The 24,786-nt window shown below is 44.5% G+C and overlaps 1 protein-coding gene across 2 annotated transcripts; it reads right to left on the bottom strand.

Annotated features, from left to right (window-relative positions):
- Nucleotides 1-392: 392 nt before the first annotated feature.
- On the bottom strand, nt 393-23,549 carry MRAP (melanocortin 2 receptor accessory protein). Of its 2 annotated transcripts, XM_074997000.1 has the most exons (4): nt 22,376-23,549; nt 19,099-19,148; nt 15,035-15,134; nt 393-1,702 (listed from the first exon to the last, which is right to left on the bottom strand). In XM_074997000.1, coding segments are annotated over exons 1-4 (318 nt in total). In that variant the 5' UTR covers nt 22,378-23,549; the 3' UTR covers nt 393-1,536. The 2 variants fall into 2 exon arrangements, 1 of the variants encoding a protein (XP_074853101.1); XR_012645946.1 differs by lacking the exons at nt 19,099-19,148; nt 22,376-23,549 and adding an exon at nt 15,458-15,493.
- Between the last annotated feature and the right edge of the window lie 1,237 nt (nt 23,550-24,786).

The raw sequence follows: 24,786 nt of genomic DNA on the forward strand, positions 1-24,786 counted from the left end.
TCTCATGTCATCATCAGATGAAATTCAGCCCTGGACAAAGTCATACGAATTGTGATGAAATCCCAAGAGCTGGCGGTAATGAAAACAGGCAGAAGTAAACGACTGCAAAGTTTTCATCCTAACACCAGTGTAGCAATCGTGGCAGTGTTTTCGTGTCAACGTTGTCCTCCTGGTCACTACTTTGGTGCCGAAGAAAATTAGAAATTAGTTTGTACAATATTTCAGAGGGCAAACCTGTGGCTTCTGGGCCACGACTAGTGTCATTTACAAATACATTTCAGTTTGTTCGTGGTAAGAAGTGCTGCCTTTGAGCATCTGGCTAAACAAAGTAGGTAAGCATTTTTTATAGTAACCATGTATTTTTCAATATTAAACAAAGTAAACAAAACCCATTCTGCTATAATTGACAGAATAGCCAAGTTTGAAGCTCGTGGAGCCGGATGCAAATCTCTGCTCCACAGTCACAAGGCTTTTAAACTCAGCTCTTAAACTGTCCTCAGCAAAGTGGCCAAAAATGCAATCTGCTAAGAAGAGGTGGGCAACAAGAAGATGAGCTGAGGACAGGAGCTTGAGGAAATAAGAGTGACCAAAACTGGTCATGCTGGAGCTCATTAGGCATAAGTGTTGCAGGAAAAAATATTTAAATCTAAGCAATCCAATACGACTTATGTTTGTTTTTTTTTTCAAATTTCACACCCCACAAGCCCATGGTCCTGATCCTCCAAGATTTACGCTTCTGATTTCTATGCACACAAACAGTCCAGCTGAAGCCAATATCCAGTGCGTAAAGGTAAGTACAATACATAACGTTTTGCAGGTTTGGAATCTATTTTGATACAAGATTTTTGGTACCAGTGGCTCTCAATCACGGGTATACAGAGATCCTCCATAGGTAATCAACTCATCTAAATATCTGCTTCATTTACAATAGGCCACATGAAATGAACTAGTTAATTGATTACAAACTGACATTCCCTACATTGACTTGTTTATATGACTCTCTACACTGACATGCTAGTACAAAATTGATATTCCAATTGATCTAGTTTATAATTATATGGTAAAAATGAGAAAGCAGTTTTTCAGTAATGGAGTGCTGTGTCACTTCAGTTTTCCTATGTCTGATGTTGTAAGCAAGTAGTTTTTTAAGTGAGGTGATACTTGGCATACAAGAAACAAATCAGACTTCACACAACAGAAGAGTTGCTTCAGATTTACACCCATATAACTGACAGCCGAATTACTCATTGACTATTTTTCAAGTTCATACTTCTAGATGAGTAATTGTACCATGATCAACATTTGCAAGATCTACGATTATTCAGCATAGCTGATAATCAGCACGTCTAGCTAGATGCCTAAATATTTTGAGAAACCTAGATCATTAGGCAACTACGTTTGAATTTTAGCCTGAGTTTTTAAAAATATTTTTGTTCTCTTTCTAAGGGCTAAGCCAATTTCACTTCATACAGCAGTTAACATGTCACAAGGGGATTCTTGTGCCTGGCTTTTAAGGAATCCATTTCCAGTTCTATTTCAAGACGAGCTACTTTTACGAAGGCCCATTTGATCTGGAAGGGAGTGATGTATTTCAGTAGTGATCAAGTCTAAGTCTGGACTGCTGAGATCATCACAATGCAGCCGCTCAGCATTGGAGCTTCTTCCTTCCAGATGTTCTCTCCTGTTACCTGCAAGCAGCTGTCTGTAATGTATGGAAAGAAAAATTGTGTTGTAGAGCACTTTGGCTGCTGAGCTCGTATAAGTAGAGTTTAAAAAATTTATAAATTATAGATAGATGACTATTTCTCTAACATAAAAGGCATTGCACTCAGCATAAGGGAACTGTTTTGGCCCTCAGTAAGATGGACAAAGATGAATGTATTACTGGACGGCAAGCAGGCCTGCTGACAATGGGGGCAAAGAGGACAACTGCTCTGGGGTCCAGTGATTCAAAAGGAGACCTGAGCCCTTTAAATCACTGCCAGAGTGGTGAGGGCTGGCTGTCCTATCCCTGCTCCTTTTGGGATTGTGGAGCCAACCCCCAGGAACCCAGCAATTCTATTGCACATCCAGTCCACCTGTAAGTTAGAAAAGTTCCTTGTGACATTTCATTCAGTATGGGCAAACAGAAGGAAGAGCCTCCAACTACAGGTTGTACCTGCCTCATCCAGCGCCCTTGGGACTTGAGTGGTCCCACATGGTGGGATTTACCAGACGAGTGGAGGTCAGGGGGGATTCTTGGAGGGGGAGTCCTGTGCCTCAGGGCTCCCAGTGGCGGGGCTGCTGGGGTTTTCCCAACTGCACTCTTCTCCAGCAACATCCATTGTCCTGCCAGACAAGCGGTGTCGCCAAATAAGAGCGTGCATGTAGGACAAGGAAATTTGAACCTGGGCTATCAAAAGGGATAACATCTCAAAACTGAGGAAAATTATGAACAGAATTGATTAGGAAAAGTTTAGATGGAAATAATAGGGCTGAAAACGAGGAGCTCTTTAAGAAAAGCTTATTAGATATTTAAAACCATGATTCCATATTCAAGAGGATGACTTTGGTTAAAAGCTCGTCCGAGTTCAGTGGCAAAACAAAGACAGGAGTAAGAAAAAAAATAACTGCAATAAGGAAAATACATATTAATCAATATAAATTAGAAATTATAAAGTGTAAAAATATCAATGATTTGTTAAAGACAACTGGGAATTGTCCCTGGCAGGCACAGGTAAGTACATTAATAAGGAACACCTGTTAGGAAAAAAAGAAATACAAGCAATGGTTTAGTACCTTAATTTGGTCAACACAGTGAAATTGTTGACAATGGTGCAGAAAAGGCAGAAGTTTTCATTAAATATTTCTGCTCTATATTTGGAAAGAAGCAGGATGATATATTTGGAGATCAGGAAACAGGAAGGAAGATCAGTATGGACGGAATTGAACTAGAGAATGTAGAGAAGTTCACTTATCTGGGGAGCAACATAAAATATGATCTAGACTGTAAGAAGGAAATAGCAACTAGAATAGCAAAAGCAAGAGCAAGTTTGAAGGCGATAGATAAGATCTGGAAAAACAAAGTGATTAGCTTAGGAGCAAAGCTGAGCATCTTGTAAATGTGTGTATTCAGCAGCATGTTGTATGGATGTGAGACATAGGTGATAACAAAAGATTCAGAGAGAAGGATATTGGTATTCGACAGGAGTTATTACAGAAATATCCTGAGAATAGGATGGATGCAGAAGGTCACCAACAAGGAATTATACAAGAAGATACAGCCAAAAGAGAACCCAATGCAGAAGGTTATGCGTATTCGGCTATTCGGGCACATTTGCAGAATGAATGATAAATGAAAAATCAAGACCCTGGTATTTGGCATAGTGGACGGTTCGAATAGGACAGGCAGACCCCACAGAGAATGGCTAGATGATACAGTAGATTGGTGCAGAACTAGTCTGAAGAAACTAAGCAACTGAACAGGGAAAGATAGAAGGAAATAGTGAGGGAGGCTTCAAACGCCAATGGGTGCTGAGCCCACGGTGGTTGATGCTGATGCTGATGAGAATGATGTGTTCATATCACATGAGGTCGATGAAGTGTTTTCCAATACTTAGTAAGTAAGGAGGTTGTTAGTAGGGCTAAACATTTTAAAATCACCAGTCTCAAATAACCTTCACCCAGGAGTCCTAAAAGAGTTGGCTGAAGAAAATCATGGCTTGCTGATGTTAAATACGTATTGGTGAAATTTCAAAAGTCTGAAAAAGTGCTAATGTGCCAAACTTGATTTCAGTGTTTCATGAGATTATAAATTTGGTTGGTAAAGTTAATTGTATAAATACATTAAATAGATCAATGGCTAATTGATAGATTGTGGGTGTTTCTACAGGGGTTCCACAGAGAAAGATAGTAGGCTTGCTTTTCAATGTTTTCATTCATGATCTGGGAATAAGTATAAAATTTGTAGATGATACAAAGAATGGAGGAATGGTAGATAATAGGGACTGAGCAATCTGGTCTATTGGTAAACTGATTTCATTCGAACAACTTGCTTCTTTAATACAATGAAATGCAAAGCTATACATCTTAGGAGCAAAAACTAAGGCAGTGCCTCTTGCAAGGGTGTTAGGAGTCAGAAGGGAAAGTAACTCTATAGCCGTGTCTACACGTGCACGCTACTTTGAAGTAGCGGCGCTAACTTCGAAATAGCGCCCGTCATGGCTACATGTGTTGGGCGCTATTTCGATGTTAACATCGACGTTAGGCGGCGAGACGTCGAAGCCGCTAACCCCATGAGGGGATGGGGATAGCGCCCTACTTCGACGTTCAATGTTGAAGTAGGGACCGTGTAGTCGTTGCGCGTCCCGCAACATCGAAATTGTGGGGTCCTCCATGGCGGCCATCAGCTGGAGGGTTGAGAGACGCTGTCTCTCCAGCCCATGCAGGGCTCTATGGTCACCATGTGCAGCAGCCCTTAGCCCAGGGCTTCTGGCTGCTGCTGCTGCAGCAGGGGATTCATGCTGCATGCACAGGGTCTGCAACTCGTTGTCGGCTCTGTGTATCTTGTGCTGTTTAGTGCAAGTGTGTCTGGGAGGGGCCCTTTAAGGGAGCGGCTTGCTGTTGAGTCCGCCCTGTGACCCTGTCTGCAGCTGTGCCTGGCACCCTTATTTCGATGTGTGCTACTGTGGCGTGTAGACGTTCCCTCGCTGCGCCTATTTCGATGTGCTGCTGCACAACGTCGATGTTGAACATCGACGTTGCCAGCCCTGGAGGACGTGTAGATGTTATTCATCGAAATAGCCTATTTCGATGTCGGCTTCACGTGTAGACGTAGCCTATATGAACACCCATTGTGATGCTGTGGGAAAAAGAACTAGTGTGAGCCTTTGGGGTATAAAGTGGGGGTAATGAATAGGAGTGTGTGTGTGTTTGTGTTTGAAGATGATTTTACCTCTGTATATGGAATTGGCATGGCTGATACCAGAATACTGCAGACAGTTCCAGTATTCACATTTTAAAAGAATATTGAAAGATTGGAAAGTGTGCAGAAAAGAGGCACAAACCATTATTCAAGGGCTAGAAAAAAGCTTTACAGAGAAATTCTTAAAAAATGTCAGCCCCATCTAGTTATCAGAAACATGATTGAGAGGTGACTCAATTAGAATGTATAAATAAATTCCTTTACAGACAAAAAACAACAACCAAACAGCTACAAAAGGACCGTCTAACCTACCAGAGAAAGGCATAACAGGAAGCTGGCTAGAAGGTAAAGCCAGACAAATTCCAATTAGCTATGAATGCTTAGCGGTGAGGGTGATCGCCCAGTGGGTCAAATTACCAATGGAAGTGGTGGAGTCTCTACCTTTTGAGGTCTTAAAATCAAGACTAGATGCCTCTCTGGGAGATATACTTTGAGCCAAATACAGGTCAGACTAGACCAGAGGTCAGCCATCCCTGGCTCTGGAGCCGCATGCAGCTCCTAAAGGAGTCACTTACAGCTGCGGATGCTGACGCTGCTGACTCCTCTTGCGGCTCCCTGCCCTGCCATGGTTGAAATAATGGAATGAAATGTAACTGGTTTAAGGGCTGGCAGGGTGGCAGGGGTGATCCGGCTGTTAAACCAATTACATTTTGTTCCATTATTTCAGCGTGGCAGGGCAGAGAGCCACCTGTGCTGCAGGTGAGGTAAGTGCTCAGGAGAGCAGAGGAAGGGGCGGCGGAGTCTGCCCTGCCGAGTAGGAGGTGGGGAGACAATGGGGGCAGGCAGCTGAGGAACTGCTGCAGCCCACCTAGGTGGACGAGCTCGTCGGCTGAAGCAGGTTAATCCTGGGGATGTGGGTGCAGATTTGGGGGGCTGAGGCAGAGGTAAATCCTAGAGATGGGGGGCAGGTTTGGGGCTAAGAGGGCTTAAACCCTGGGGGCGTGGGGGCAGTTTGGGCTGAGAAGGGCTAATAAAGCTGGAGATGGAGCAGGGGGAGGTTGGGGCTGAGAGGGGGTAAGCCTGGGGATCGGGGGCAGGTTTGCAGGATGAAAGTAAAGCTTTGGGATGGGGACAAATTTGGGGGCTGAGGTGGGCAAAGCCTGGAGAGGGGTTAACTTCACTTTCTAACTGGTACAAATCATTGTGTGTGTGCGCTGTTCTTAAAGCAAGGGTGACCAAAAGTACAGTCTGATGTTCTTTGTTAAGGACTGTCTCGTATTCACGTGCACTGCGACTCTTGAAGGATTGATTTTGTAACTGAATTTGAAAAAATGGCTCTTCTCACTCTTTCGGTTGAGGACCACTGGCCTAGACTATCTGATAGTGCCTTTTGGCCACAAACTCTACAGCCTGAGCTGGTCTGGCTGGCTACATGGTTTCAGTTTGACTAGTTATAGCAGGGGTGAGCAAAGTGTGGGGGGTAGGCCCCCCTGGGAGGGCATGAAATCTCAACAGAGGGATGCAGAGTGATTGGCAGCTATGTCTCAGGCTCATCCATCTCATTAAAATGTTGACATATGTTACTATTTTTGTGTGCGTTGTGGCAGGGTCCATGTAACTCCTGGGCCCCAGTCCTCTGTTCAGGCCACAGTCCCATAGTGTGAAGCCTGGTTGCCCACTGGAGGTTCAGGCTTTGGTTCCAAGTCCCAAAGCGCAGCAGGTAAGAGCCCCACCTGGTTTGAACAGACTCAGTCCTCAGTCCCCTCAACCTTTGGCTGGGCCTTCAGGTTACCTGTGGGAGCCACTCCTCACCCCTGCTGTCTCTGGGGTAAGTATCTGATATCGGAACCACTCTCCAACTCCCTCCTGGCTTGTTTGAATCTCCAACACCCTTCCCCCGGCCCTCCTGGGAAAGGTTTGTAAAGGCAGCCTTAAGTGGGATCATCTGGCCCCAAATGATTTAGGGCAGCCTCTTCCCCATTTGCTCCCCCTCTGCCTGATTGCCAGGGCTGTGTTGAGCTGCTCTTTTTTCTTGTAAGTTGCTCCCCTGGTCTCACCCTGTCACAATGCATAGTCACATATATATATCAGTTCATAAAGTTTTATATTCTGCATACTTATTTTCTTACATGTGCTGAAGGGGGGCTTTTTTCATATGATCATAACTGAATTTCCTGACAGTGCGGATTACATTAGACAGGGTGGGGTGGGTTGGGGCTGATAATTGCAGGGATGAAAAGTGGAACCCAAAGTCAAAAGTTTGCCCACCCTTGGGTTATAGCATGTGTAATTCCAGAGACACACTGTTCTCAGCCTGCCGCTCATGTGGAAAAAATTAAGGAAAGGGACCTGGGTTAAGGATATGGCTCTACCAGGAAGAAGATTCAGATTTGAGTTACTGTTTACTGGCTTGTCTGAAGGACAGGGAGGAAAGGACTGAAAATGTTAGAAACCAAATATTAGGGATACAACAGACTGGCCAGGCCCCTGGCAAGGCAGCGAGGGGGCTGGCTCCGCGCTCCCTGGAAGGGTTGGGCAGCAGGCAGAAAGGGTGATGCCTGTGGCAGAGCTGCCCCCTCCAGGAACATGGTTTTGGGGTTGGATTGAGATTCCTGAAAGAAGGGATTGGCCTTAAATTTGTGTGACATTTCTCTTCCCAGGTTGATATATATGTGTAAATAAGACAAGTCACTCTTAACATGTGCCCAGATGCTGTATCACTGATTTCACCTCCACTGGGAAACCAGCCTGTAGGGCCCTGGATATATGTTACTGCTAAGCAGAATGAAAGCAAACTTTCTGTATTAATTAGATGCTTAGCCCCTTATTGTCCAACTGACAGCAGCCAGTAAACCCTACACCCGTGTGAAGATTTCCACTGCCTGCAGCCATTCAGATAAAGGGCAGTGCCACACTCATCCAAGTGCAGTACAAAAGAGCTTTTTCTGCTACGTTTTCCCCTATCTAATGGCTGCTTTTGTTTGTTTGTTTGTTTTGAAGCACAAGGTCTAGCAGCAGCAGCAGCAGCAGGAGAATCTTTGTGCCTAGTCTTGTTGTTTTTGAAGATACAGACTAACACAGCTACTTCTCTGATCTGTTACCAGCTCTTGAGATAGTTGCTGTTTCTCCTAAAACCCAAGATGCCAGAATGATGGATTAGGTGAGAATCTCAGCTGCCAATAAAAAAAACAAACAAACAAAAGCAATCACACAAAAGTAAATTTCTAGCTTACGCAGTTGTAGAGAAAAGCTTGAAAACCTGAACGAAAAGGCTTAAAAGCTAGAAAGCAAATACAAGGAACGGGAATTTAGAGATTGTGTAATATTTCATGATTTTTGTGAACTGATGCAAGATTTTTGAATACATGTGGGTTGGGAATATTATAGCCATAAGGTTTAATGTACGCCCCTGTTACACTTTCACCTGGCCACAGCAGTCCCCACTTCTCAACACATACACTGACATGGTACAATCTTGCAAAAGTACTTTACCCATCGCTTTTAGATGCATTCTCTTCATCTTTGGGCCATGGCCTACTATAAAATGTTAAAGCCAATAGCTACATCTACATTACAGAGTTTTGTCGAGGAAACTTGCGGAGCATCTACACACAAAATGTGTTTGGTCAACAGAAACTGTTGACAAAAAGGCCGTGTAGACACTCCACGGGTCCTTTTGTCGACAGAGCGGATGAAAAGATCGATCCCTTATGTGTCGAAGTGATCTGTTGACGGATGCTTCTAGTGTAGATGTAGCCAATGAGTATTAACCTCTAGGAAAGTTTAACAGATGAACTGTGATGAGCTACTCAGTTCTTAGACAACATGAGTGAGCTACATGCCCCAAACCTAAAAGTTCTGAACTATGGAGAATATATAAAAGTTGGTCTCATTTTCTAACACCCCAACTACAGACTTTATGATCTAGTACCAAGAAAGCAAAGTTTGTTGCACACTCGATTCTCACCGCTCACTAATTTTGCACGGTTGGTTTTCTGTCTATGAATCAAACTGATTTCTCTTTAGGTTATTCCTATGCCTGCTCTGCCTGGGCAGTTTTGTTTTATATCTTCTCAGGCAATATCATCGGAGACTGATGCTGTGCTAATGGTAGGGTGACTGTTCAAATGCATCTCCTGACAATCATTTCACAAAATAGAGCCATATGAATCACTTGTTAACACACATTAGGAAGACTCATGTGCTATACTGGATTCTGGCATAAAAGCAGGTTGTTACAGCCTTTAAAAGGATGTAGTGTTTAGTGGATACCAAGGTGTTACCAAGTCTGCGATAGAAGGAAACAGGGCTTTTTTTCTGGCAGTATGTGCTGGTGCTGCATACTGGCACCTCCTCACCAGGGTTCCCACGGCTGGGCTGCTGGGGGGACTCAGAGCGCCTCAGCTGCTCCTGCTGCAGGGCTGCTGGAGCCCCCTGCCCCTGCAGCAGCACAGGGCCAGGAGCTGGAGCCCCTGCCGTCCCACAGCAGTACGGGGTCAGGAGGCTGTCATGGAGCTGAGAGTCAGAGCCCCTGCAGTAGAGCATGGCTGAGAGATGCAGCCCTGACTTGCCCAGCAGTAGCAGGGGCTGGGAGCTGCAGCCCCACCCCCACCCCTCTGGCAGCCCCAGCTGTGGGAACCTGGCAGAGAGGCAAGGAGCCATACCGGCTCCTCATTTATTTATTTATTTATTTATTTATTTATTTTAACAAAAAAGGGCACTGCAAGGAACGCTGAAATGATTTGTGCTCCTTGGGGAAGAAAAGACTCTCAAGTGAACTCAAGAGTATTTAAAAGTCAGAGGGAAGGAGGAGAAATCAATTAAATCCTTTAGGTTTTATTAGTGGAAAAAGAATTTTCCTGGAAAGGGCTTTCAAAAAAGCAGTGAGCATTTTATCAAGTTAGGAAATGAGGGTTAAAGAGAGAACCTGAGAAAAACTACTTCATGTCCAGGATAATAAATGAGAGCATACATACGGGAGTCATACATTATTTGGGGGACATCACTGAAGCACACAGTAAGAATGGGTTCAAGAGACCCACCTCTGTTTTACTTCTGGACAAGGAAAGAACTGGAGCACATGAGGAAACAGCATGACAGCAGGGGGCAGGTAAATCAGTAAAGGGCAGATGGGTTGGGCTGGACAGCCTCTCCTATTCCTAAACTTTCTTATGGTATATTCTAACATCTAGAAAAACAATATGCAAGATGAATGTAAAACTCTAAGTAAACAATCTATCACCCACTGTTCCTTTCAGTTATTGATCCCTATGGTTTCTACAAAATGCCTTGGGGCGTAATTGGTTACCACAACACTTTCAGTGGGTTGTATCAGGAATACCGGTTACACCAGAGATTAATATGGCAATATTTACACTATTACACTATTGTAATACTGCACAATACATGTCCTCTGTGTTCTCTCTCAATGGCACCCTATAAAAGCTTAGCTAATGTTTAGTTTTTTCTGTGCAAGACTTGCAAGGACTCAGTTGCAAAGAGGAATCTCTCTTTCCTGGGAAGCTATTACTTGTGTACTATTTTCTCCTGCCAGTTCTTAAGGCACAGTAAATTAAAGGGAACTTGCCTCTGTAACCATGTAATTTTATGTAGATTTCCACGTGTTTCTCGTATTATTGTCTTGTTTGGAAATTAGTTTGCCTCCTGCTTTGTGGGTCCTTTAGGAAAGCTGCCTTGCTGTGTTGGCGTTACCTTTTATTAATGTGCCAGAGAACTTTGGGGGCTGAATTATTAGACTGTATTATTACTCCTTTTGCTACTATGTTATACTATTGTTTTTCTCTGTTGGTTTGTGACCTTATCTTGAACCTCTTTCTGCCTAAGTGTTGGGCTGAACTTTTTGCCTTTTGATTATCTTGGGAAGGCTTTGCCCAATGCTTTTCCTAATTTATCCATGTTTGCACATAGTTGTTTGTCCAAAGAAACCAGCAGCAAGCAAAGTAAACTACCTGTGGACTGTGTCAAACAAAAACCTTAGGCAAAGTTCAGAATCGCTGGTAACGTTAGGTCTGTGATCCCTCTAAACAAAGCAGTGCTATGTCTCAATGGGCATTGCTTCCTTTGGTCAGGCTTTGTCACTAGCAAGGTTTGTATTATTAGACTGTTGTAAAAAAGAGCAGCCATGTCCTTTTCCACAGTTTAGTGTTATTTCAGGAGATTGGGTAACACATTTTCTGATATTCCTATGTCACAGTCCCAGAGGTTAGAGATGGAAATAGATCAGTTAGAATTTACAGAGGGAGAAGTGTAGGTTGGATATTAGGAAAAACTATTTCACCAGGAGAGTGGTGAAGCACTGGAATGCGTTACCTAGGCTGTGTCTACACAGGCACAAATCTTTGAAACAGCCATGCTAATGGCCATTTTGGAGATTACTAATGAGGCGCTGAATTGAATATTCAGAGCCTCATAAGCATTAGGATGCTTCCGGCCCCGGTGCTTTGAAAGTGCTGCTTTTGAACACCCGCAGCTTGGCATGGCTACATGGGGGTCCTTTTTGAGAGGACCCCGCACATTTTGAAATCCCCTTATTCCCTTCTGAATGTTATTCAGCTGATCGGAATAAGGGGATTTTGAAAGGTGCGGGGTCCTTTCAAAAAGGATCCCCATGTAGCCACACCAAGCCGTGGGCATTCGAAAGTGGCACTTTCGAAGTGCCGCAGCCAGAAGCATCCTTTGCTAATGAAGTGATGAATATTCAATTCAGGGCCTCATTAGCAATCTTCAAAATGGCCATTAGCATGGCTATTTCGAAGATATGCGCCCATGTAGACACAGCCCTAGAGAGGTGGTGGAATCTCCATCTCTAGAGGTTTTTAAGTCCTGGCTTGACAGAGTCCTGGCTGGGATGATTTAGTAAGGGTTGATCCTGCTTTAGGAGGGGGGCTGACTAGATGACCTCCTAAGGTCCCTTCCAGCCCTAGAATTCTATGAGTCTATGATTCACCTAGTCCACCTACTTTCCCTGAAAAGCTGATTCCTCCTTTGTCAAGGCTAGTTTTACACAACTCAGATGATGAACTGCATAAAGTTAACACAAGTCAGTTTGTGATCTCTCTCAGTGTATCCTGATATGCCATACAGACTTGTGAGACTGAAGAAGCCGTGCCTTGTTGTGTTACTCACTGAACCTCTCTTACACCAAGAAGTACCTTGTTCTTTAAACAGTCCCATTGCAATGGGGCTTCTCATACCTGAAGAATTACCCAAAGTGAGCAAGACTGACAAAAGCAGGGCCTTTCAGCGTTAGAGGCTAATAATGAGTGGATTTAGCATTTAGTTTTCTACGCTCTGTGCAAGAAAACCCCATTTGAAATGCAGCCTCTCATTCCTTGCTGACCTGGACTGTGAGTACTAGAGAGGCAACCTACTCAGCTCCAGTTGTTTTGGGCACGTGCTTCAAGTAACTTCACAGCAACTCCAGCAACTGATTATAGACTGTCTTTAACTGCTGCAAGAGGGAATCCTATCCAGCAGTCCTGGCCTTAGGGCAAGATGAGCAAGGTAGGTGCCTTGGACCTCGTGCTTTCAGGGCCTCATGTTCCAATGACTATAGCATTCATTGTCCACCAGCCAGGCCCCACTGTCAGGGTGCCACCTTGCACCCCACCCACCAGCCAAGTCCCACTGGACCAGCTCTGCTATCCAGGCCTGCTCAGCCTGTAGGATGATAGCTGAGATGCAAGCTTTGAGGTTGAGAAGGGATACGGAAACAAAAGAAATGGAGGAGTTTTCGGGTCTGTGCTAGGATGTAGGAAACAAAACAAAGTAAATTGGGCCAGAACTTAAGCCACTGAATTAACAGAGCTCCATGGATTTCAGGGCAGCTGTAGTGATTTAAACAAGCTGATGATCTGGCCTATTTATCTATCTAAAGCCAGAAGAAGACTACTGTAATTACCTAGTCTGATGTTCTGCATAACATAGGAAATAAAATTTTACCCAGTTGCTAGGACTGAACCCAACTAAGTTGTGGGTGAACTAAAACAAGTGATGAGGAATTTACCACATCTCTTGCTAAGTTGTTCCGATGATTAATTATCCTCACTTAAAAATATGTGCAGTGTTTCCAGTTTGCATGTCTAGCTCCACCTTTCAGCCATTAGATTTGGTTACATCTACTGTTGAGGCAGCTGTACTGGCAAGGTTGTGCTTCCTAGTAACCCAGTAATACCAGCTTGCGCAAGTGCAGCAAGCTATCCTGATAAAAGTAAGTATTGCTAGTGTATGTGTAGCTACACAAGGGACTGCTGTAGGCAACAAGAAGGCTCTTTAATCTAGTAGAGATCTTTTCACTATGTATGTGCACACAGATCATCAAATCACCCCCTTAATTTTCTATTTGATAAACTAGACTAAGTTTTGTAAATTTCTCACAGTCAGACAGGTTTTCCTGACCTAAAATCATTCCTGTAGCTCCTTCCTGAACCTTCTTCAGTTTTTCAAAAGCCTTCCTAAAGTATCTGTTCTAAACTTGGCACAATATGCTAGTAGTGGTCTAAGCAATGCCCTATGCAGAGGTAACATCACCTTTGTATTCCTGCTCAACAGACTCCTCTTTGTCCATTCAGTTATTGCAGAAATTTATTCACAACATCACAGTTGTTTGACCACCATGACTCCCAAGTCTTTCTCAGAGACACTGCTTTCCAGGATATAGTCCTCTATCATGTACCTGCATTTTTGCTTATTAAAATGCAAATTATATGATAGCACCCAGCTCACCAAGCAACCCAGATAGCTCAGAATAAGTTGACTGTTCTCTTTGTTAGTTCCCGTTCTTTGTCTCATCTGTAAACTTTATCAGTGGTGCTTTTATATTTTCTTACAAATTATTGATAAAGATAAAAGTAACGCTGGGCTTATAACTGATCCCTTCCATAGGTCACCCCTCAAGTCTAAGACAACACTAATAGGAGATGGTACCAAACTATGACCACAGATCATGTCCTAATCCAACACCTGGGCTATGGCCACATTAACGTCTCCTTTCGGAGGGGACATGGTAATGAGGCACTTTAGCAGATGCTAATTAGGTGCCATCATGAATATGCAGCACCTCATTAGCATAATGACAGCCATGCATGTTTCAAAAGTGCCACTCTTGAAACCCATGCCGCCCATGTAGCCAGGGGCCTTTCGAAATGACCCCCGATTTTGAAAGTCCCTTCTTCCAAAAATCAAATGAGAAGAAGGGGCTTTCAAAATCAGGGGTCATTTCGAAAGGCCCCCAGCTACACAGGCAGCATGTGTTTCAAAAGCAGTGCCTTCGAAGTGTGCGCAGCCACCATTACGCTAATGAGATGCTGCACATTCATGGCAGTGCCTCATTAGCATCTGCTGAAGTGCCTCACTACTATACCCCCTCCGAAAGGACAGGCTAGTGTGGCCGCAGCCCAGTGTTCTGTTCTATGGTGGAGAGTTACCTCAGCTCTTCAGTGGGGCGGGGGCAAGTTAAGGCGAGCCACTCACACTTGTAAACACGCTCCTGCCGTACCATGCCTTGGTGATTGAATGTATTGGTTCAAACCGGGTGTGCAAAGACTGAGGAGATATAAAGGCTGAGGTCAAACAGAATCAGGATCTTTCTTCTGATTCACCAAATGAACGGGCCCTTTGGTCCCAACCCCTGCCAAAGGTTTGGAAAGGAGTTTGGCCTACCAGATTGATCATGTGGCTGACGTTTAGCAAGCATGTCGGAAGACGTGCTAGTTTTTTGTATGTTGCCTCTGTAATGGTTTTGCTGTATGAAAAAATGTAGTTTGCTTTGGAAGAGCTGCGGGTGAGGGGTGGCTTGTAACTTCTGGTGTGCACTGGTCATTGTCCTCAGAGAGAAAGCACAGAGAAGGTGGTGGCCTTCTGCCAGACTGACATGCTCAGAATGTCAGAGAGTGTATTGAGGGGCTGTACAGCTTTTATAATCCCAGTCTGAAGGAAATGGGCCAAGGTTCCCAGCTCAGAGACAAGTGACAACTAGTGACCTGAGGTGGTGCCACAGAGGTGGAATAGAAGTACAATTACTCTGATACTGTGAACTCATTACTTGCCAATTATAATATGATTCAGACATACCACTTTGTACTTCATCTGCTGCATAACAGCCTTACTTACTTGCGTGTTGTTGAACCGGATCGGGACATGTAGAGCAATATAAGGAACAGAAACAACACAAAAGCAGCAAGTCCAACCCAAAAGGCAATGACAATTGAATCTGTTAATAAAGAAAAAAAAAAAAAGCATGCAGCATCAATGATACAGTGTCAGATAAAAATGTGTAGATAAAACAGGTTATTTGTACCATTTATACCATTTAAGTAATTAGATTTCACGCCACCACTGAACAGTATTATTCTCTTTATTCAAGATGAGGAAGTTGAGGCTCAAAATGACTAAGTGACTATCCAGTGTCTCATAGAAAGTCACTGCATGGTAGAGCTTTATAAATAAAGTAACCCTAATTCTAGCCCGTAACTCTGATCACTAGGATGACTGCCAGCACTACATCTATATTTGAGGAAGCAATATTGCACTTACAAGAGGCGTGAGAATTGTATCCGTTGTCAGTTTACACAACTCAGTTCTTACCACAGAATTGCAGGATACCTGTGTATGCACACGTTATTTCAAAGGAAAACTGCACCCATATTGCTCAACAGTCTGTAAGACAAATTCTGTTCTCAGATGCATGAATACAACACCTGTTGAACTCAGTGGGAGGTCTCCAAAGCTATTCAAAGGATGGAATGTGGCCCATGCAACTTTTGCCAGCCAGCAGTTTTAAAATTGACTTTTTGGTGTCTCAGGGTGGCAAGAACAGCTTGCTGAAAGGTGTTGTCATTTGTGAACCTAGCAATGTGTCAATCCAGTAGAAAAATCTGTGCAGTAGCTCTGAAGTAACCCAGGCCATGCTTTACCATTGTGTAACCCCAGGGCACTGAGACCACTGAAATGGAGAACGAAGTCTGTGCTACCACCTTAGCTAAGGGCCAGATGGCTTTTAGCTGATCTGTAGAACAACTTCAATCTCCCTTTCAGCAGTCTCAGTGCCTTAGGGTTAGCTGCTTCCCTCAGCTAAGAAAGCATGTTTGGAGCTTCAGAGACTTCCCAGGATTTTTTCTTGGATGAGCCCCCACTTGTAATGCTGATGGAAAAAGGTGTCCCAACTCATTTTCTAAAAGGGACTAATCGTCCCGTAGTTGCTGCTCAGGCGCTGGCCTGAGAGCGCAGTACGTGCTCTCCGCAACAGAGGGAGCCAGTAGGTTAGTCTGCTTTCCCCTTTGTGGAGGCTTGCCCTGTCGCTGTTGCTTCTCTGAGGCTCAGGGTTGGCGGGGGGGAGAGAGCGCCACATCTCGCCCTGTATTTGCTGCTTCCCTGAGTGCTGTCCCCCACCACCCCTGCCCTATATGTGGCCTTGGGAGATATGGTCACCCTACGATGGGCCCAGATCAGGAGCAGGCGAGCTTAAACCTGGGGCCTTAAGCGCTAAAGCCATGAGCCTCTGTCGCACCAGCTAAGAGCCAACTACCTCTTACCTAAGGCAGTAGAGCAGACTTTGCTTTCCCTTTCAGTGGTCCCAGTGCCTCTGGATTACAAGGGTGAGTGTGTTTAGTATTTAGCTGGTATTTCTAGGACTGTCTGTTCTTTTCTGAGGTCAATGTGGAATTATTCTACCTGGGATTAATACCATGCAGCACCCGAAGCAGAACATTCATGTAGTGCAGTGAATTTATAAGAAGATGTACACATAATGAGGTAAAAAATAAGGGTCATGGAATCAACAGGCAAATATTGGCTAAGAGAAAATAAATGTTTACCTCAAAGAACGAAATACACTGATGTTCTCTGAAATGGGGTCAATATGCAGGATTGCCTGCACCTACCCAAAACCTCTGGAATGTATCAGCATTTGAAGTCACTGATTAAATTGTCAGGGGTTGCCATTTTATTCCTGGTTAAATGAAAAGTCTAAAACTAAAGCTGCGGGGGGTGGGAGGGGGGACGCTGGGCTGGGCTTCCTGGCCCTGGCCTGAGGTGCAGGGGTGGGGTGGGATGCCTTCCATGGCCCCAGCCTGAACTGCAAGGTGGGGGGCAGACTGGGACACCTTCCTCAGTCCTGGCCTGAGCTGTAGGATCTGGGATGGGACAGGACACTTTTCCAAGTCCCAGATTGAGTTCTGGGGTGGGGGCTAGGGTGAGGATGTCTCAGTCAGAGCTCCACTTTGGGGGTGGGAGAGCAGGCTGGGGTTTCTGACCCCAGCATCTGTTGAAGACGGGTAGTCCCAGTGGGGGTTGATGCAGGGGCAGGCAGGGCTCCCTCTGTCTAGTGCTGTAGTAAGAGGAAGCTGCACATCACATTTGGTCATCCTAGCGCTCACAGATTAGGAGAGGTTCTTGGACAATGGACTCACAGACAGATGCAATCCAATATAGATATAATGTTAGCCGTGGAACTCATTGGAACCAACCGAGATGCTGCTATTGATATATGTAGTCTAGAAAAATAAGATTGCTCCAGATCCTCAAGTGATGTTTGGAACCCTTGGACAAGAAATTAAACAGCAGACACTTCCTGACTGTTTTCAGACATTCAAAAATATGGATATTCTTCTTTTCTGTAGCAATAAACTTTTTTCTAACAGTAGATACAAGACTTCTGTATTACTATATTTAACTATGGCCTTTTGTAACTTGCTTATAGTTTCAGCCTAGTTTATTATTGTCTTATTTTAAAAAAAGGGTAAAATTGCCCATTGCTATTCAAAAAATATTTTGTAGTAGTAATTCACTGAAGTGATGCATCGTTCCTTTTGCCTGCATGGCTTGATTCAGAGGGAGAAGAGCTTCAGTGGGAAAAACTCCACACCATAATGTGGTGAACAAAAGATGCCATTTTACTTAATTTGGCAGCAGAAAGAAGTTGCCCGTTCCCTTTTTTTTGCTATGCTTGCTTTGTTTAAGTTGGAAATTCAGGTTTAGGCTACTCTAGAACACTGGTGACTAGAAAACTGGTGACATTATGATTATCTCATAAGAAACTGAGGCTCAGTTGCAACAATACACTCAAGTATGTGTTTAATTAATCCCTCATATGAGGCCTGTTGGCTCTAAAAGGGGTGGTCTACAATCCAATTCTTGCAGATCTAGCAATGCAAAGGGGACTTAGTTTATGGCAGCAGTTGGGGTTCCTTTAATCTAAGGCAGGGAGGTACAAAGTGTGGGGTAGGCTTCTTTGGGGGGGCACGAAATTTCATAAGGGGGGGGCACAGCACAACTGGCTGTTGGGTCTCGGACTCATCCACCTCATTAAAATGTTGAAATATGTTCCTATTTTTATGTGTGTGTATTCACATTTATAGACCACTTAATTCTACATACTTTCATCCCTGGTTAAACAGTACTTCATTTACAAGTACTCACTTAAACGAGGGACACATTTACCTACCTTAGTTTACTCTACGAGTGAACTTCACCCGCTCATACGAGCCTTACCCCCCTCCCCGCGGTTCCAACCCCCCTTGTCTAACTCCCCCCCCCCCCCCCGCCAGCTCCGCAGTCTCAACCCGCTGCAGCCTGACCCCCCTGCTGGCCCTGCAGCCTAACACCCCACTGCCACCTGCACTCCCCACGGCCCCACAGCCTGACCCCCCCGCCAGCCCCACAGCCCCCACCTGGTGCAGCCTGACCCACTCTTGGCCCTGCAGCCTGACACCCCACTGCTGCTGCACTCCTCATGGCCCAGCAGCCTGAAACTGTGGCAGCTGGATACCCCTGCCGGCCCCACAGCCAGACCCCACCCCCCCACTGCCTGTACCCCCAGCAGCTCCACAGCCTGAGCCCATGGCCACCTGTATGCCCCGCAGCACGGCAACCTGACACCCCTGCCAGCCCCGTGGCCAGACTCACCCACCGCTTGTACCCCTCCGCAGCCAGACCCGCCCCCCACCGCCTGTAACACACGCACCAGACCCCCTCTGCAGCTGCCTGTAACCCCCTTGGCCAGACCCCTCCGATCTGTAACCCCTGCATACAAACCCGCCCCAAACTGCGGCAGCCAGACTCCCTTCACGGCCCTAACCCCTACCGGTCCCAAACCATGGCAGCCTGAATCCTCCCTACTGCGCACAGCCCCAGACTACCCCCAGCCTTTAATCCTCCCCAACCCAAGGTTCACTCACCTTTCAAAAGCAGCACCACCTGCTGCCACTCCTTCCCGGAGTTGGGAGCCCTAGGAACCAATCAGAGACTTTTAAATGTCATTTAATAGGAATTTAGTGTCCCGCTTACGAGTTTCTGCCTATGAGCAAAAAGCTGGGAACGAATTGTGCTCATATAGCGAGGGATGAGTGTATTTTCTTACACGTGCTGAAAGGATGTTTTTTTTTCATATGAACATAACCAAAATTTCCATTGGTTTGGATTCCATTATATAGCCTGGGAGGGCGGCGGGGGGCTGCTATTTGCAGGGACGAAAAGTGGGGCCCAATGTAAAAAAGTTTGCTTACCCGTGGTCTAAGGTACTCCTCAACTCTGCCCACCCCTCCAGCATTAGAACAGGAATAATTCCAAGGCAGGGCTGCAGCACAATGGGGCCTTGAGGACCATTATCTGCCATCAAGTTAGCAGCTAGTGCAAATCAGGGCAACTGCACCAGTGGTTCAGCAAGGGGCCCCCGCTCTCAGGCCCTAAGCTCTCAGCACCTAAGCTGTTGGTTCTCTTGAGTGGCGATATCCATCCCTCCCTTCACTTTGTTACTGCAATGGCAGGATGCTTACAACACACTTGTTTGTTTTTTTCTTTAAGGATGATAAACAGGTGTAATTGCTACACGTGTTAAGTTAGCACACAGCACTTCCTATGCAAGCCTATTTACTCTTAAAGTAAAAAAGCGTGACAGAGAAAACATTAAAAACAATAAGAACTTTACACACATACTAACATGTTTACCGGAGTTCACCTGAGCATGCAGTGTTAGGACTAGCACTTTTGGTGCCTTACGCAGTTCACCCTGGATAGGCCCATCTACCTGTGGGGGGGTTGCACTCAGGGCTGCAGGGGCAGGAGCTATGTGGGGGTGGGCCTAGAGCTGCAGGGGGCAGAGGCAGGGCAGTTGCGCAGGGAGGCAGCAGAGGTTGGGCCCTCTACGCTCACATGTGGTGGTAGAAAGTGGAGCAACCTGGCCTCAGCCTGCTCTGCTCAACCAGCTCCCAGCCACATCTCTCAGGGAAGGGGGTTTGAGAGAACTTACCAGTGGCAGGAAGCGGAGCCATGAGCCTAGGGCTGAGTTGATTTGCTCCCTGCCACCACTGGTGGGGCCGGGGGGCTTGACCCCTGCTGCTGGCACCGGGACACAAGTTAGTGCCCCAGGCTGGAAGGGGACTTGGGAGATGGGGTGGAATACGGGTGGGGAGGAGGTAGACCAGTGGCAGACTGTGTGTGTGGGGGGGGGGGGATGTTCTGGCCCTGCACCTCCCAGTGATGGTCTTCTTGGGTACTGCTTGTGGGAAGTCCAGCCAGGCAGTGGGACTAGCCACCAGAGCCAGGGCTGCTGCATATGCAGCACAGCTGCTCAAGACAGCAGGAAATTTGGGGCAATTTTATGCCCCAGATTTCATGGTACCCTATATTCTGCATATAGGTAAGGACAGCCTTGCTAACATGGATTCTGGCAGGATCAGTCCCTCCAGCTCAGAACAAACAAGCAGCCTTTCCAAATCAGCCCTAAGGTTTGGGACTGTCTGTGGACCCCAGGGTCCTGCCCATTTGCTGGATTTGGGATGAAGGACTTCAGCCAGTTTAAAATGAGCCTCTTTATCCAAAAAAAAAAAATCTCTATTTTTCTTTTATTCCCTGGAGAATCTGGCTTTAACTGGTATATACAAATCTGCCAGAAGTGGGGTGGGGCAGGGTAGGGAGGAATGGATTCAATGGACTAATAACAGAGGATATACATTACCATCCCCCTCCCTACTAAAGAAGGTGCATATAATTCCACAATAAACATACATTTGGCATTTTACTATGGCATTTTTAATACAATGTACCCAAAGGTATTAAACCTAATTCATTAACGTTTAAATTAATTCAGTAACGTTCACTTAGGATATACAGTAGCAATATATTGTCAGTCTGTCACAGCGGCTTTCTATCCTGTACCAAGGCAAGTTACTCGTCAGCAGCAGTCTGTAAGATCAGGAAGGGCTGAAAACTGATGAAAAGTCACCTCTGCCATAGCCCTTCCCAGGCACCCCAAGCATTGCTCTTCTCCAGCTGGAGGACAAGCCCAGGATTTTTCAGATTTACAGTTTCAATGTTAGCAATTACTTTGCACGACAAAGACTGTTCCTTGTATTGCTGTTTCACAAATAAGCAAAAAGTCTTTCAAGATTATCATTTACTCCTTATAAACAAAGTCATTGATGATAATCTGACAAGTTGTTTTAATCTTTTATATTGTACTTTTATATTTCAAAATTTCTTTTCTAACGGTAAGTTAAACAGGAACCAGTAATTAATAATCTTTTTGGCACTTACCATAGATTCCACTTGTGCATACATATTGGTTTTAAATTCATTTCTGATTAATTTAGCCTTTGACTTCCATTGAATGAAGAAGCTAAGGAATGAATTCGGTGTATCATGTTAAGTAATAGTTTAATGTTATATTAGAAATTCCATTTTGAGGGTAATAAGCGTTAATTTTCTGCAAGTGGAGTTAATATAATCAGATAAAGTGAATGACGTTATTTTTTCATCAACTAACAATAGCAATATATCAAAATATCAAAAGGTAAAGGAATTCACTTCTGTGGCCATATTGTATATATGACTCATACAACCACTCGGTCTTAGGGTTTTTACAGCATCTAATGACGGCCATTACAATGCATTATTTTTGTAATGGTGATAAACAAGAATATGATTAGAGAGAAATGATAAAGAAAAGAAGTAAGAAAAAAGCATGTGCATTCAACTTCTTCTTTTTACTGGCTAATCAAAATGTAACCTTGCTAAGATCTAAAAACTTACATCACTTTTAATGTAAGGCTGATATTCCATGAGGAAAAGAACTATTACTGACAAATAACTTACACAATGTAACGAAAAGTTTTTTTGTTACTCTATCATGCAAACAGGAGCACACCAAACTACTGATCAGGTTTTTACAATAGACTTCTATGTAGTAAATTATTTCCAGTTAGCTGAGGTTAATAGCAATATCTCTTTTGAATGTATATATTTTTCCAGAAAATGAAATAATATAGGAGCATTAATATCAACTGCCAATAGAACCCAATCAGTGTTGACTTTGGAAATACAGATGGTCATCTGTACAAATTATATATGTATAATCAAGCAGTAGCCTATGTTACAGAGAAATTATTAAGGGAGATTATTCAACCTATTTTATTCACACACTAGATCAGTAATTGCTACTTACTGTGCAATACTTACATTTATTAGCCTTCAACTTTGTTTCATCTACGGAAACTGGATCCAAATAATCCCAGTAATATTCATAAGACCAATAATACTCAGATGAGTTTGTGCTGATTGCCATTTCAATAGTGCACTTAAATCAGCTCAGAACTCCACTCTAATTCTCTTTCATTTTCCACAACACTTCAGGGTCCTCATATGGAGATTGCATAACTGATGCCTGTGTAAATCATTCCCAAAGTCCTCATAACCTGAAACTCAAGGACTGCCTAGAAATCAGAGCCTTTTAACAGAATGGACGGCCAGGCTCTCACAGACCCCTAATAATACCAACCTTAAAAATGTAGTCCTGTCTTGCGGATGGGCAAGTATGTATTAGTTGATTTCCACCCTGCTTTGTACTGGCCTGGATGTCAAGTAAACAGTCATAGAATGGACAAAGCCAAACTGATATTCTCAATGAGTAACTAGTAACTTTGAAGCGCTCAGCACGAAACAGGTATTCTCAACCCACTGAAAAAACCTTTACCAAAAATTAATGACTCTGTGATGCATATTGTGACATGGCATTTTGTATGTTTTATGAAAATATGTTTGTTATATAAATGACATAAATGAAATATGCTGTGTGCCCATGTAAGATATCATTGGATGGCTTATGTTTTACTGAATATGATTATCCAATAGGTACGCAGGTATCTTTTTTGTAGATGAAGTTAAGCATATTGACCTGTGTATGGAGACTTTACATTTGCTGCTTGGGTCACTTCCACTGCTGACATTTCAGGGACTACAATGGAAAAGCCAGACAAGGCTTGATGGCTCATCAGCGAGTACTGTGACCTGTGAAACAACATGGCCTTCCTTGGAACCTTCCATAACACTTCACCTGATACTAACCAACGCCTTAGTCTTATGAACAAGAGTGTGGGGGAATCAAAGGTTTCTCACCTGATGGAAATTCCACATAAGGCAGCAAAGGAAAACTGTGATTGTCTTCAGCTGGGTTTGCCTCTGTCTTCCCACCCCAAATAGACACTTGAAAACATCTGGAGGGAAAAAAGGTTTGCAACTAGAAGGAAGGGGAGTGCTGGATCTATGCCAAAAAGCACACCCTGGCCTGTGATGCACTTTACCTGAAATAAACTCTAGGATGAGAAATTGTAATTTATAAGCAGGTTTTTAATGAATCTACCTCAGACTGGTTGTGCTTTGTATTATATGCTTAGTAATTTGCTTTGTTCCGCTTGCCACCTCTTTAAGTGCTTAACCTTATTTTACTGCTTAAATGTTTATTAAACTGCTTAAATGTATTTTTGATTTATAATACAACCCAGTTTAGGTAATTTCTAAGTAGGGAGTGAGAGAGACTGCGCATACTTTTCTTCACACTGAGGAAGGAGGCAAACTTCATAGAGCATTGGATTTATATCCAAAGGGGAATGGACACCTGGGGGCGGTAGTAAGTCCCTTAAGGTGTCCTCCCAGAGCTGATCTTGGTGTTTGTATCTTCTGCAACTGGCTGTGGCCCTGCCCAAGAACTTTGTGGGAGGAAGCCTTTGTGCCTGGCTCAGCAAAACAGAGTTTAAGGGGTGGGGTAGATTCAAGCTGTCAGAATAGGCTGGTTCAATGGTACCTCAGCACCTTAACTGGCATGCCAGGCAGTCCCAAACTGTCACACATATTTCCTAGAGGGTCTGATAAATACTCCTTAAATAAAAACAGTACTCGAATAGCTGGTTATTTTGCATCTAATATTTTAAGTTATTTAACAACAGCCATCCCCAACAAAAACAAATGATGTAAAAATTGACCTCAGACAGGATCTAATTAGGATCTTGTATTCAGGATCTCTGATAAAATCTCTAAAACAGACCAAATGCAGAGGAGCGTTTGTTGTCAATCTGAAATGGGAATCACAAATTAGAAGGCAGATTAGTTAACATTAGGGCTTTTTTTTGTGGCAGTGCATGCTGGTACTGTGTACCAGTACCTCCTCGCTAGAGTTCCCCCGGCTGGGGCTGCTGGCAGGCCTCAGCACCCCAACCAGCTCCCAGCCATGGGGCTGCCAGAGTCCCCTCTGGCCACGCAGTAGCGTGGGGGCCAGGAGGTTGCCATGGGGCTGGGAGCCAGAGCCTGCACCACCCCCGCAGCAGCATGGAGGCCAGGAGGCTGCCACGGGCCCAGGAGCCAGAGCTCCCCTGCCCCCGCAGGAACACGGGAACTGGGAGGCTGCTGTTGGACAGGGAACTGGAGCCCCTGCTTGCCTCAAAGCAGCATGGGCCAAGAACTGGAGCCCCCACTGCCCCTCTGGTAGCCCCAGTTGTGGGAACTGGGTGAGGCAAGGAGCCATACTGGCTTCTCTTTTTTTACAAAAAAAGGCACTGGTTAAAATTAAATCTGTTGGTTTCAAAAAGTACTACACC

The sequence above is a fragment of the Carettochelys insculpta genome, chromosome 1 (assembly GCF_033958435.1).
Source record: "Carettochelys insculpta isolate YL-2023 chromosome 1, ASM3395843v1, whole genome shotgun sequence".
NCBI lineage: Eukaryota > Metazoa > Chordata > Testudines > Carettochelyidae > Carettochelys > Carettochelys insculpta.